This window comes from Pithys albifrons, chromosome 5 (assembly GCF_047495875.1).
Source record: "Pithys albifrons albifrons isolate INPA30051 chromosome 5, PitAlb_v1, whole genome shotgun sequence".
Lineage (NCBI taxonomy): Eukaryota > Metazoa > Chordata > Aves > Passeriformes > Thamnophilidae > Pithys > Pithys albifrons.
This window is the reverse complement of record NC_092462.1, coordinates 8,333,778-8,348,882: the sequence shown is the minus strand read 5'-3', so window position 1 is coordinate 8,348,882 and position 15,105 is coordinate 8,333,778. Positions and strand designations below refer to the sequence as shown.

General features: G+C 38.1%; 1 protein-coding gene across 1 annotated transcript in view; it reads right to left on the bottom strand.

The window, feature by feature from the left end:
• Window positions 1-264: 264 nt before the first annotated feature.
• The window catches only part of EDNRA (endothelin receptor type A), a 31,815-nt gene continuing 16,974 nt past the window's right edge, over window positions 265-15,105 (bottom strand). The window contains exons 4-8 of the mRNA XM_071555634.1: window positions 10,641-10,839; window positions 6,794-6,946; window positions 4,523-4,656; window positions 4,044-4,152; window positions 265-2,168 (exon numbers count right to left, since the gene is read on the bottom strand). Coding sequence (XP_071411735.1) covers window positions 2,028-2,168; window positions 4,044-4,152; window positions 4,523-4,656; window positions 6,794-6,946; window positions 10,641-10,839 — 736 coding nt within the window. The 3' untranslated portion in view covers window positions 265-2,027. The remainder of the gene's footprint in view (window positions 2,169-4,043; window positions 4,153-4,522; window positions 4,657-6,793; window positions 6,947-10,640; window positions 10,840-15,105) is intronic.

The following is a 15,105-nucleotide window of genomic DNA, read 5'->3' as shown; positions in this document are numbered from 1 at the left end:
TGTCCTACATGGACAGGTAGAATTCTTGTCTCTGATCAATCATGATTGGCTTGCTGGTGTATGAATTTTTTGGTTTATCTACCCATCAGATAGACAGGAGAAAAGAGAAATGTGCACAAAGCTTTTTCCTGCCTTGAAATAAAGAAGGAGCAATTTACAACTTAAATCCATTCCTCATGTCTGTTTTCTTTTTCCTTTTATCATCTCGTCAATACATTCTGTCAAAGGGAAGGTTTCAGGGTGTAAAGAGACTCAATAACTCAATCTTTGTTACTCCTTTACTATGATTTTTGATACAGTTTGAGGATGAAGTGTTGTGAGTAAAATTCATCAAAGTCTCATTCCATACCATGCTCTGAGGCACTACCACAGAGCACTGTCAGCAGACTGTATTTAGGTTTAAAACATATGAATGTAGATTTATATGTATTTATACAGCCATATATGTCACAGAGACAAAAGCACACAAAAATACATAAACCAATTTATAAAGAACCTTTTTTAAATATACCTTTGAAGAGCTGTGAGAATGTAAACATTGGGGAAACTTGTGCAGCAGAAGTCACTGTAGGCACTAGCATTTTGACCTCTTAAATAAAAATATGCAGGACTGTATCTTTCCCTTGAAAGGAAACAGATGTTTAAAAAATTGTGGAATTTTGAGTACTGCTTCTTAGCCTAGCACAAAGGATGCTGCTATAAATTGCCTAGCAGATTTCTGCATGAGACAGATTACATATGACATCACACTATTTGATTCCACTATTTAATGAAAGGCTACATCTTAAAAATTTTTATAGCCAAACAAGGAATCTCTTGCCATGTAGTCTTAACGGATGGAAATTCTAAGGACATCATCAGTTTATGTGTATGCAAGAAATAGTTTCTATATATTATTTATAGCATTTGTATGGTTAACAATGCTGATAACCTATTAAACTCCATTAAAATCTTTGGACATTGTGTAAGACAAAGAACTCGATAAGCAATAAGGCACAAAATATCCTTCTGCACATCCAAGTGTTATGGACTTCCACAGTTCTACATTCACTAAAACTATAACCTCATGTTCCCAATGTATAAGTAGTGTTGTGCATAGTTGCTTTGATAATAACAATGTTCTCAGAACTCTTTGGAGAGCTTAAATAATGCCTCACTATGATCCACTGACACTCATTTGAACTTAAATTTAACACAGCTATAGTGTAAATAGATTAAAAGGTTCATATAGTTTAAGAATTAACATGGCAGGTTAATTAAAAACGCATTGTAAGGAGCATCTTTCATTCTTTTTGCTGATACAGATTATTTTGTACAGAGCATTAGAATAAATAACACAGTATAGTACTGTATTATTAATACTTCTTTTTTGGTATTAATCTGTGCTTAAGTGCCAAATGTTGATGCTATTTAAATGGTCTCTTCCTATGTTTGAATACTGAAGTGCTACAAATGTGAACTGCCCAGCTGATGTCCTTACCCATTGTAACACAAGTAAATAAATGCTGGTGTGGACTAAAACATTTTCCAACATACACCTGAAAAACAACAACAGTAACATGCAAAACGTACTGGTGCATGGACTATATCCACCACATGAACAAAAGTTGAAAGACAAGTGGGCAGAGAGAAAATATAGTCACAGACAGATTCCATTTTGATATCTTCTGAAAAATTCCAGAGTGATTAATTCTAGGTGACAATCAGGTAAAAAGATTGTATTGTACCAGTCACAGACACTGGAGGGTTCCTGCCTGGTTCAGAAGAATGAACCACCTGTGCAGTTCAAGCCAGTTTTTTTGTGTCATAATCACATCAGTGTTGTTTTCAGAGGCAGAATCACCATCCAGTGGATCTCAGTTCACAGAACATCACAATCAGTCCATCTACTCAGTCACCTCTAGAATTAGGTACAGTGGGGCACGTCTGAATTATTATGGAACAGTCACTGGGCTTTCTGTTGCAATAGCTTTGTAGTGACTTTTTTTTCCTGTTTCACTCCAAAGTGGTGTGAGAGTCCTTAGTTTTCAGTTTATGCTGTCTTTATGGCTGCTTCGATCTGTATTGTGGTTGTTTAGTTCTTGATTTTTCCACTGAATGCTTGTTCCATTCATGGGCACTGAAGTCACTAGACTCTTAGACTGGGAGCAGCAACAGCAAAGACAGGACTGAAAATAAATTAAAAAAAAAAAAACAGGTTAAGACAAATCTATCAATTCTATGCAAATTGCCAGCCATGTTTTTCATTCAGAAATGAAAAGGCAATCCTAGCTGAAGGGAATGATAGCTACATTCTGAGAAATTTTTATCCTAGGATGCAAACAATTCTTATGTTTAAACATCACAAATGCAGCAAGTCAGACCCAGACTGTGCCTCTTATTTAAGAATAACTTTCACAGTATGAAAATGGAAATTTGTTTGACAAAGGAGAAATTACAGAATTCAATGCATATTGTTAAGGGCTGGGTTGATGTTTCCCCCCCCCTCTTTATCACTGTGCTTGAGGCTTAGGGATCAGCATGCTACTTAGCCTGGAAAAGAAGAAAATTCCCCAGCCTGTGACTTGGGTCTTTTGTCACCTCTTAAAAGAAGACAAAATTGTTTAGGAAAAGGGACAGTGAACACAACGAGGTGTATCATTTTTCTCATTGAAGAACAGAAGGCCATTCAGGACCATACTCCCAGGGTGATCACAGGTTGGTATGTTCAGCTGTCTCTTCTCAAAGGAGCAGAAGGGGTTCTTCAGCTATCCTCCCATCCCTTCACAAAAACTAGTGCCTAATTCTATGGAGATGGAATCCCTGCTAGAGAGGAAGGAGTCAGGGACTCATAGGAGCAATGGCAGTTACAGAAGTAGATCCATGACTTCTGGGAACTCGGTGAGAAGGGTTGTTGCAGAGAGGTAAAGCCAGACTTAAGACACATGTACTGTCTGTCTGTGGGTGGGTATGCAAAACAGCAACAGAGGCAGGGTAAGAAACTCGAATACAAAACGGACATGTTGTCTGAATTAATGACCTTGGTAGTAAGAGGTAGAGGGAAAGCTCTTATGAGAAGCTGGAAGAATTAAGAAACTTGCTGAAAATTCTTTAATTAGAGTTGTTGTGTGGGAATTATATTTGGAAGGACAAATGGGAAGAATGAACTGACAATATGAAGAGCATTCTGATAATAACCTTTGTTACTTCCCTCTTCCACCTGAAGACAAGTTCAGGCCTATTACCTTCTCCACTGTTCCCAAATGAAGTAGGGAACAGTAAAAAGCAACACTGACTTCCTCTTTATTGTGTAAAATCCTCCCTTAAAATAGTTTGTAGATCTGAGCAGGCTCTAGACAAACAGGTATTCCCCACTCTAATAATTCATTACATTTTTTTCAGTAGCTTGGGTTCTGCCTATTCTCAGACTTAAAGTTTAGTGGCACAGTCCTGTCATCCTTTGTTTTTCTTTGCAGATAAAGCTATTTCAGTCTTCCTTTTCTGTTTTGTTACTTTCTTTCCCTCTCATTTTTTCTTCCTGTATTGCCTTGGTGGACAGGGACTTGCAGAGGCACATTATCACAAGGAAATTATTTTAGCCTTAAAATATATTTGGATGTGTAGGAACTGGAAAAAATGCAAGTAAAAGACATAATGTGTATTTAATTGCCAAAGTCGACTCAAGTGCCAGGCTTGGTATTCAAGGCTGAAAATTTGAGTTGTCAATGTATTGTTTAATCCTGGCAGTTTGGTGTCATCAGGAGTGGAAAATATGTTATGAACCAAATTATATTTCATGTACATGCAGATAAATAGTATTTACAAGAGCATGTCTCTCTCAGTTTACATGTTTACATATGAGGACTATGTCAAACTTATTTATTGGTTTAGCATTTCAGATAAGTGGACAGTTCCTCTCTCCGTTTGGAATGTGTGCTATGTGAGCTGCTGGCTGCTAAACTAGACAATTTGCATGCCTCTTCTCCCAGCTGTTTAGAGTAGAGAACAACTAAGTGATTTAATACAGTTAGTTAAATGGACATAAAATCTTATCAAGATCTTACCTGGAAACAGTTTTTAAACTTCTTGCTCACAAAATACAGAGCTATGGGGTTTATACAAGAGTTCATGGTTGCCAGGTTGATGCTGATATAATCCAAGGGCAGCAAGAAACTAGACAAGAAAAAGCAAAGCATTATAATAGTTCATGTGCTACAGAAGCATTTGTGTTCTTTGTGGCTACAGTCTCTTCTCTCAGAGAAACTAATTCTCTCTTACCTAACTTCCTTAATCTAATCTTGTACCATGCCATGTCTGTAATAATCTGTCTCACAGTACTTCAAGAAAGCCAGAGGAAAGTGACTGAAGTGGTGACAGACAACATTTATTGAAATTATGCTACCCCATTATGACTGAAACCACTGAAAATGGATGCAGCTGAAAGAAACCACAGCTGAAAGCACAATGACATTAATCATATAAATTCCAAGTATGCAGCATTATATTTTTTCAGTATTAACTATTGACATAGAAAATGCAATACCTGAGCAGTTCACATCTGCTGGGGTCTTTTTCATTGTACACCATTTTCTTCAGAATTCTGCTCAAATGGAGAGGGAACCAGCAAAGAGCAAAAATGACAACTAAGCAGAAAACCGTCTTTGCAACTTCTCGACGCTGGAAAAAGAAGGTGACAGTGTACACTGAGTGCCTAATTCATACTGACAGGTGATTGTAGTGCAGCACTGTTGGCAGCAAAGTGAGTCATCTTGATAATTCATGTGAGCTTCCCCAGATGAAGCTTCCAGACTACCTAATGTCCCTGAATGATTTTTTATGGGGCTTGTCCTGTTCTTGGTTCTGGCCATCCTCAACAGAACCTGCTCATTACCAGAGCAGCTGGAGCACACATTGCCAGAACATTGTAGAAGCTAGCCCAGGAAAATCCACTGCTGGCCTTTCCTGAACCTGATTACTTTCCCAGCATTTCTTATTCCTTTACAGTGGATTAGTTTTGTGGCAATCCTTCAGATAAACCTCTTTTGTCAAAGAGAAGCATAATCTGCAAGAAAACCTTTTCATGTGTGAGGCAATAAGGTTCACACCTTCTTGATAAGCCACTTGTACCTAATCCTTGATGTGGGGCAATCTGTAAGTTTGAGGCACTTAAATCAACTGGCAATAAAAGTTCCATTCCACCACGTACCTAGTCAGGAGATCAAATTCTCCCTGATACATTCTTTTATATTTAATATGTATATTGTTATATAAAAGGACACTGCACAGTATATTGATGATCCCTATGTGATACCTACTGTGTGGCCTTGGTGTCCTCAAATAAATAATTCCTCTATAAATAATATTTTAGAGATGTTTGTATTACATCTTAATCTCACAATACTTAGTCAGGAACTAATTTCAACTTAATGACTATTTAATATGGCTCTAGAGAGCTAAGAGATATTTTGGTGAACTCTTGACAATGCATACCAATGGTGTTTGGTAGGCATGGGTTTGATAAAAAGAAGCATATGAAGGGGTAAGGATAGTGCTTCTGAAACTACCACTGTAATGCAACACTAACAAGCACTGCAAGGCTCTGCCATTAAAAACTTGACGTCGTATGTGTGATTACAGTCTTGTTAGGCTTTGAATATGACTATTATAATTTCCTCTTTTTTATAAAAGCAGCTTTTATCAAAATCCGGAAAGGATCGTGACTAGCCATTAATGTGGACAAGGCTGTAGGGAAGGAAAGAAGGAAGGAAGAGGTCAAAAGGTGACAGTTGAAAAGACAAGTGTTTGTAAATTGTGGCATAAAGTCATCCTGCAGCAACCAGCGTGAGTGGCTTACTGGGCACTGCACGTCAGGATGGGAAAGCTGAAGGGTGGACTTCCCCACCTCACACATACCATTCCAGCTCTAATGGGTGGAGCAGCTTGTGTGTGGCCCTGGCACAGACTGTGCTCCAGGCCTGGGGCCTGAGGAGGGGAAAAAGTGGAGGAACTCCATAAGGAGAGGATTTTCCAGTCAGCCCTGATCTGGAATGAACTAGCAGAGGAGGAACCTCCAAGAGAACTCACTCTGATGCAAAGAGGTCTGCTTCAGGGATTCGCATCTGTGAACATGAATTTGAAAGGAGTGGAATATGAAGGGCTGATGTTATCTCAGGGGAAAAGCTATGAATTAGTTTTAAGGTTTCAGCTAAGCATTAAACATCAGAGAGCGCTGCAAAAACAGCAAAGTAAGACCTGACGGCTCTGTGAGCGACTTTGTTCTGTGATCATTTGTTTGTACTGTTCTCCCGCTGCTCTTCTCGAAGCAGCTCCAGCAGTGGTACTGCAACAGTGCAATAACCCTGAAAAACAAAACCCACTCTATCCTAAACTGGGTTATTCTACAGTCGCTTTTTATGTGAAACTAAAGTTACATATCAAAGAGTGCCAAAAGGAGGGAGGTTCCACAGAGTCATATCTTTATAAATAAAAAGAAGCATTTTTTTTGGCAAATCTTTGTAGTTAAATTTCAAAGCATTTAGCCAGCAGTGATTTGAGGTTAAAAAGCACAACTGTCATACTTAAGAAAAGAAAGAAACTGGCTTGTTTCCTGAGCATACTGTCTTCAATACCTCCTTATACTCTGACTTAAGTCTTTTGTTCCAGGTTTAAATGAATACCTTAACATCATAGACAACCTACATCCTCACTTTCTACTTCTGTAGTTTGCTCTATTCAACTACACTTTGAAACATTTCTAAGCTAGCCCACAGAGAGGAGAACAGCATTTTCAAACATTGGTGTTTCTAATATTTACCTGCTTAAGGTGTTCACTGAGAGCAATTCTCAAGTTGCTGTTTCTTCTGTTTAACATTTCACAAGTCATTAGCGTATAAAAGATGGCAGTGCACATCAGTGGCATGCAGAAATAGAAACCAAACAGCCACCAATCCTTTGCATCTTTGTAAAACTGTAGATAAGATAAAGAAAAGAGAAGATATTTTCTTATGAGTCGATGCAAAATACCCAGAAAGGTCTTGGAAAGCATGACAATTGGTATACTTGTATCTCTCTGTTTTCTTATTGTTGGTCTATTTTGGACCAACATCAAAATGGGGATTGAGGCAGTGTAAACATTTACTTTACCTTATGGATAGCCTGCCTGTACCTTTGTTGCAATCTGTCTTGAGTTGGAATTAACTGTTGTTGGTTGTCCTTTCTGAACATTTTCACTCCTTCATGAAAACTGGAAACCAGTTTCATGGAAAAGACATGCCAAAATGTAGACAGTGTCAGTTTGAGATAACGAATCTTACTAAAAGCCTGGCTCAGGAAATGCCATTTACCTCTACAGCTTCTGTCCTGATTCCAAAAAAGGAAAATTCAAAATGTCTTGCGAGTTTAATCACCTTTTGTTATCAGTGAAAAGGTTGGCAGTTGGTTTGCTTATGTGCTGGGCAGATAGGAGCCACTCCATAAGTGTTTGTCTGATACATGCAAAGCTTAGGATGGGTGGCTTCTGGTGGTACAGTTCCTTTTAACCCTTTGCCTGCCATTCATACCATTTGCCTTTAGTGACAGGACACTGAGGTACTTGACAGAACAGACGTACTTTGCTGTGTAATTTTAAGTCTTGGCTGTCATGTCAGCAGTGCTGTAACTTAATGCATTTAAGTATTATGGGAAAAACTACATTTGCCCAACCATTTAAAATTACACTTTTCTGTAGATGCTCATGTTATCAGACTTCAGAAAATATCGTATCTTGGTTTTCAACTTTTATGCTCAGCCAAAAGTTTGCACTCAAATATGGCATTTTAAATACTTCCTGTCTCTATGTTATTAGTGTAAAAGGGATATGTCATACTCTTTCCCCTATCTTGTTTATTCCTAGTGGATGTGCTCTTGTAACATCACAGTTCCCACACCAAATTTCAAAAGGCTCATGACTGAGGATTTGATGAATCCTGTTTGAAAAAGTCAAACTTTTGACATCTTGTTTGCAGTTAAAACCAAACTATACTAAACTTTGAAAGATAAAAAAATCAATGCAATTCAAACACTAGTATTTAATAATGCTCACTTTAAAATCCACTTTAGTTACACTAGAAAGTTGATTTACTAAGAAAAAGAGCATGCTTTTGATTTTTCTCCCTCTGTCCCAGCACAGCTGCAGACAGAATTTGCTAACTTAGACTACGTTGCTGGTATCTAGGCCACAATCCCACCTCACTTTGGGACACTGCCTTGTGTTGATTAACTTGTTTCCTCCTCCTCATTACCCTCCTCTGTAATTGCACTTTCCCTGGGGGCAGAATTCCCCCCCTGGGAATGGAGCTTCTGCCAGCAGAAAAGCGGAAAACAACACGCCTCATGTTTGAAGAGTTTGTACTGAGGGCAGATGTAATTACTACTCCTTCTGCAGAGAAAAGGATTGCAAATACATGGAGACAATTATATTTTCCATGGCAAATTCCTCCAAGTCAGGCCAGAATCGTGTTGGCTGGGCAGGACAAAATGTGTACCTCGTGAATCCATACCCTGTTTACAGGGAAAACTTCCTGCCCCATCAGTCTGCCAGGTTTCCTGGGCATTGCCTGTCAGTCAGGAGAACACAAGGTGAGGTCTGTGGCACAACCCTGACCAATACATCCATTCTGTATGAGGTCCTGGCTTCGGGAAGTTATAAAACCTACTCAAAAATGTCTGTAAATGATTAATTGTGGAATCTGAGTTTCACAAAGCTTACATCAAAGCACAAAAATGGGTTGATTTAAGAGAAGTAGACATTCTTTTGTTTGTCTTGAAAGCCCACATGGAACTGGTTTTCTACAGGAAATGTGCATTTTAAACAAGTTTCCTAGTGCACTCAGCCTCTTGGGAATTATGGTCTAGCATGAATCTTTTCAGTATTTCAAGGATAGTTTTAAAATCCCTATTAAAAACAGAAGTTAATAGTAAATCCTTCTCAAAGTTTAGTAATTGTTTATTGTGATGTTTGTGGTAGTAAATACTATAGTTAAGGTTAAAATGGTATTCCCATTTTAATCTCATGTTTGTACTTGCTTGCAACACTTTCAAACACAAAGCTCTCCATTTTGACTGACACATCCAACATTTACTCTTAGTTTGGACATAACTGCATAACTGGTTTCCTTGAAAGTCCAGCTGGTGTGGGGAGTTTTGGCTCTTTTCAATTATACTGAGCAAGTAAAATATACTAATTCCTACTAGTAAAACAAGCCATACATTTCCACTTAGCACGTTAAGCCCAGAACAGTCATCATTAAAGTTAGCATTCCTATGGAAGATCTGAACTATAGAGTTTTTGAGAAGAGGGAAGAAAAAACTATTCTTTTTCTTAGGGAGAGCGGAACTGAAGACTAAAATATTTAATCCAGGCATATTTGTAGAGAAATACAGCCATTACAAAAAGGGAAATTTGCTGCAGTGTGCATTTCATAATTCACAGTCTTATAACTATAGTATCTACAGTCATATGGTCTGTGGAGTTCAGAAACAGAGATGTAGTAAGTCTTGGGCAATTCCACTGCATCTTCATCTGCATTAACTATATCCATTAGGGAATCCCTTTTGTCTTCTCTTGCAATTGTCTTTTACTCTTTCTGCCATCCCTGCAGTCTGTGTAACCCTACCAAAGTTGAGGATGTTCCTCTGAAAAACACTAATCACCCACACTTATTGTTTTCTAATATTCCCAGCTCTTTTTTGCCCTGTCCTTCTCAATTCTAGCCAAGCCATATTCTGGTCCAATAAAAGAAGTGTCAGACATTCAAAAAAGCGAAACTTGCACTCTATCCTGAAAAAGCCTAGTCCAGAAAAAAAAATAGAGTTTCTCAAAACTTAAGACCTGGCACTATCTGTGTTCTCTGCAACAAATCAGAATATTGCTCTTTCTTTTTTCATTGCTGAGTGAATGGTGCCTGGCCCTTCTGTGGGTTCACAAAAGAAAAATCAAGATATTTCCTCAGTGTAAGGTGGAAAATCACTATCCCCCTATAGAGTAATCCATTAATTCTGTAGTGACTCCTCACCTGACTTGCTTTGCACAAGCTGATGTGGTTATTGGCAGCTGCAGGATCATAAAGGATGAGGGCCATGAGCACTTGTCTAGCTCTTGAGGTGCTGTATCTTGATGGCAGCTTACAGTACACAAGCTACTTAGCTTGGAGGTGTGGGCCTGTCAGCTTTGTAGTCATGATTTCTTGTAAATGAAACAATTATGTTTTATTTGACTTTGCTAGTGCCTATAGCATGGCCCCACCCTTTTCTTTATGGGCCTGTAAAATGATGACTAATCGTGGTAAAACATGTGTTTTGACAGTTACAAGCTCCAAGGAGTTGTACCTGGAAACTCAAAACCTTCCAAGGCTTTGGCTACTCGGATACATCTCTTGATTGTACTTTAAGTAGGACTGAATTGCAAATGTCTGTGTTAAGAATCGTCGGTAGTGAAGAAATGAAAATTTTGTAAAGTCCCATTTAGTCTCTCTGGCTCAAAGCAGAGACAGGTCACTGTAAACAAAGGATCCTCTTTGCATTTTTCACTTTTATGCACTAATAAAACCTATTGTCATCCAGTATCTTTATTCTCTAATCTACATTCTATGCATTCCAAAAAGAGAAGGAAGGATGTTACTTACCAACATAAAATTATTTGTAGGCTTGAGCATGCAGGTGACATAACTTTCATCCTTGTATTTGAAAGGTACCACTGCAAACCCAATTGCTTCAGGGACAGCCAGGATGAAGGACAGGAGCCAAATGGAGAAAATCTCAATAGCAGTGATCATTGGGATTCCAATTCCCTGAACACGGCTCCAGGAGGCAACTGCTCTATACCTGAAAGAGACAGGGAATATTGTCCAACCCTCAGTTTCCTTTCTTAAAAGATCAGTTCAATGTTACATAGCAAGTAAAATCCTAAAGCTGACATCTGAGACTCATATTGCTTGGTTGTTCTGTTTACACTGTTCAGTGAACTGAGAGGATATTTCTCCTCTACTTTTCTGTCAGTTTTCAAGGAACTTGTAGAAATTTATTAGCTTTGAGGCCTTGATCTCTCTGCCAACTCTGGTCCAAAGGTTCAAAAATTATTCGGAGAAGACTGATAGACATACATTAGAGAGTACAAACCAGCCCATAAATTAAATTTTCAGTAGCAGATTTGACTGTTGGCCAGATGTAACCACAGTAAATTAGTTACTAGCACTTCCAGCAATTTAGAAAAGACAGTGCTATCTAAAAATTATGGAAAGTACCAATATTTTTGATCTTGTAATAATCTGAAATTCAAACTAGAGATTTTTCTGTCATTAGAGATGTAAGAGTTTCTAAACTGCTTAATTTACTTCCCTAAAGTAATAGCACCTTCCTACTTGAAATTACAATGCTACATGGATATATCATGGCATTCACTGATGAAATAGTCTTCTTCAGTTGAGGAGAAAAAAACTCAAGAAAGGTTGTTCAGCTGCTTAAAAAAATGTCAGAATAAGAAGTCACTGAAGCAGATTATAAATTGTAAGGAGCTGCCTGCCTGTGGTAAGTATTGTTTTCTTCCTCAGATGAGCCCTCATTTTCTGCCCCTTTCAGTCCTCGCAGATACTTTAGAATATGTGCAGCTGCTGCCTCTGTTCTTTCCAACAACTTTCCAAGGCATGAGCCAAGGTTAAACTATTCAGAGAACGGCAAATGGGGTGGTGATTTTGGCTGATGACAGCAAGTAAGTGCAGAACAAAAGGGCACCAGCAGGCACAAGGAGGGGTGAAAGGTGTGGGGAAAGAGATGCCCTTGACAGAACAGGAGGACACAACTTGTATGTGTGTAGGCTCTAAGCCCCTCACAAAAATCTCAGAAAGTCTTGTTACAGAACATCACTGGGAGGTGGCAGAGCCTGGTGTGCCATCCTTTTTGTGGTAAACACACTAGAAACCTTTGCTTTGATATCTACAGCAATACCATGTGCAGCAGTCACAGGTGTACTGCAGAGAGGCTCTCACTACATCATCTTAACAGAAATGTATGTATAAATACTTTGAACATCCTAAAGGAAACTATAATTTGGACTTGCAGATTAAAAATAAAAATATCTTCTAAAGACATCCTTATCATCTTCAAAGAATATTAAAAAGGAGGAAGGCAATGGTTCATTCTGAGATGAGAATTCTGAGATCATACAAACAAATAAAACTATACTGTGAGAATTAAGTAAGTAAGGTCCAGTATCATATCTTCTCACAAATATGCATGTTAAAATCCAAATTTACTTTTAAATAATTAGTCATTCTATCGTATTTCATTTTGCCAAATATCAAATTTATGCTTTAATGACTAAATGGAGTAGTCATAAAAGCTTAATAATTCCCACAAATACTCAAATATTGGTGAACTTTGGATACTTAGCAATCAGTTCAAAGTTTACTTTCTACACACTGACAGGACATTATAACTGGTCCTGCACAAGGTGCTATCCCATCTTTCACTGATTGATGCTCTTACCAGGGAGGGGTATGTACACTATATTTTTCAGGCAGCAAATGTAAAGTTTGTGTGGTGCCACCTGTGTAACTGTGCAAGTGACAGCAAATGGGTTTCAAATTGTGAATCCAATTATTTCCTTTCTTGCATTTTTGAACCTGTTCCTTTTGGGTTACATCTGTTTTGCACATGAGTAGATCAACAGTGAGGATTTGGGTCCTGTATGTATTTTATTAGAAAACTTTTCTTCAGTTCAGAATTCAAATAACTATCAGACAAGGAATTATTGACTGAATAATTTTAATAATGGTTTCAGATAACATGTAAGAAGCTCAGTAATTAGATCATTATTTGCTGAATGCATTAACCTGCAATTACTTGGTCTGTTTACCCACTGCTGTAAAAATGATTTGAAAAATAGTGGTAGTATAACTTTTCAGGTGGGTGTTCTGTGAGTTATGTAATATGTGGGATCTTTGTCTAGCCACAAACCCCCTATAATTAAGAGTGAGAAAATACTGCAGGGTTTATTTCCCTCATACTTGGAAAATATAGGATATCTGCCAGGGAACTGATACAAATTACATGCATAGTGCATTTAATTTAATTCCTCTATCTAAATTCTGTGTGTGATTTGTCTAACTTTTCTTTTTTTTCCTCTTTATTCTCCAACCTTGTCTGAAATATTCACTTTTCCCCCAGGTCACTTCCTTTTCTCTGTTTAATATTGTAGCTCCTTTTCTCTCTCCCCTTTCCATTTTCAACTGCTCATGCACATGTTGTCAACTTTAGTGTATTGTGCCCTTCAACTGCGCTCGCTTCTCTGTGTTCTTCTTCCTCCTCTTCCCCTATTCTTAGCCATTTATTCCAACTTGGTTTTCAAAGACTTCATGGTCCCTCCAGCTAATTAAATTTAGAGATGCATGGTATTACAACATGAAGTATACATACATACAATTAACTGTTTTGCACTCCTACCTAGCTATAATTTGCTTAAAACATTGCTTTCAGAAGGACGTCTTGTCTGCATCTGAGAACATCAGTAGGTACATTTGTTTCTTTGTTCCTTTTAACTGCATTAGAAAATTAGGTGTTCAAATGGCTCACTAGGATAACATGTTTCTTTTCTGCAAGTACCATCAGCCCTTGGTAAGAGTGAAAAGCCATGTGGGAAAGGTAAGAGAGTAGATAAGGAGGTAAGAAGCAGTCACTGGCAAGATTAGTGTCGGAACAGTTCCTAAATGGCACTGCTGTTCCTGGTACCAAACTGTTCCACTTCATTGGTAGAGGTCACAGCTGTTCTTCATTTTAAAGACAGCCAGTAGTGTGTTCAATAAAGCTCTTACAGTTTTGTTTTAGTGGTAAAGTCTTCACTTATCACATAAACTCACTGGAAGCTGGTCCACATGAAAGTCTATACTTTGGGATTACTGTTGTATGGAATTTGCTATGCAGAGGAGGCAAGAGGGTGTACCACATTAAATGAGATCCATATCTTTGCTCTTCTTAAACCTATTTCTTCACTGAAATGATTATGCCCATGACACAAGCAAGAGTAAAAGCTCAGGAAGGGAAATATCCTTCCTCTCAGTCACAGTCAGACACTGTTTAGAAAAGCAGCCACATGTTTTCATCATCATGACCTGGAGTTTAAAAATGCCTGAGAGGCATGTGAAGCAAATGTGAACTTCCTCTAAGGGTGGTTAAAAAAAAGCCTCTTAGAAACCTCTCCATGTGTGAGTGGACATTGCTCCCCCTGGGCATACACAGTTAAACCTTTATGCCCTGTCAGGCCAAGTCAGTTTGTGCAAAGGGCAGTGGCAAAAGTGGAGTTTCACAATAGGATGTAGTTAGCACAGAGAATTGTCCTTGTAGGAAAAAAGATAATCCTGATCTAAATTAAGGCCATTGTCTGCAAGAGGGAGAGAGAAGCAACAATTATTGAAGCTATGGAGTTCTGAATTCATTGCCCAATTGACTCCGTCTTTATCTTCATTTTTAAAATGTAATTCCATCTATAGACACCCAAAATAATTTTGAGATAATTTTCAGGAGCTTTTTTAAGCAGAAATTAACTTTCCTGTAGACCAGAAGCAGTCCAGCTGTGACAGCACACTATTCCATATTTATACATTTTCCATGCTAAAAAGCAACCATTTGCTAATGTGGAATCTTGTACTAATGTGACTATGCCACTTCCAGTGCCCAACCTGACTAGTTGAAGGTGCTCTCAGATTTCATCCTGATTTAACTCAGATTCAGTTCATGTTAGCCAGTATCAGAATCTGGCTGTATACATCTGTTTTCTAACACACATCCTCTGCAACCATTTACTAGAGTAGCACCAGATGATAAAGAATATGTCCTTGGCAAAGTATGTTAGGCTAGAGGAGGAAATGAAATAGTCTGATTCCATACAAGACTTTATAATCAAATGGAAACAACATTTTCTTTTTTGAGGATTAGCAAATCAGTCCTTGTAAAAAAATATATGTATTCACAGACAAAGAGGTAGCTCGAGCTGAGTTACTTCCAATTTACAACAACATATATAACAGTAGAACTTCATCTGGTGAAACTGCAGTTGTCAGAATTTACCTAACAACCTGTCCTTTTCATGTGCTTGAT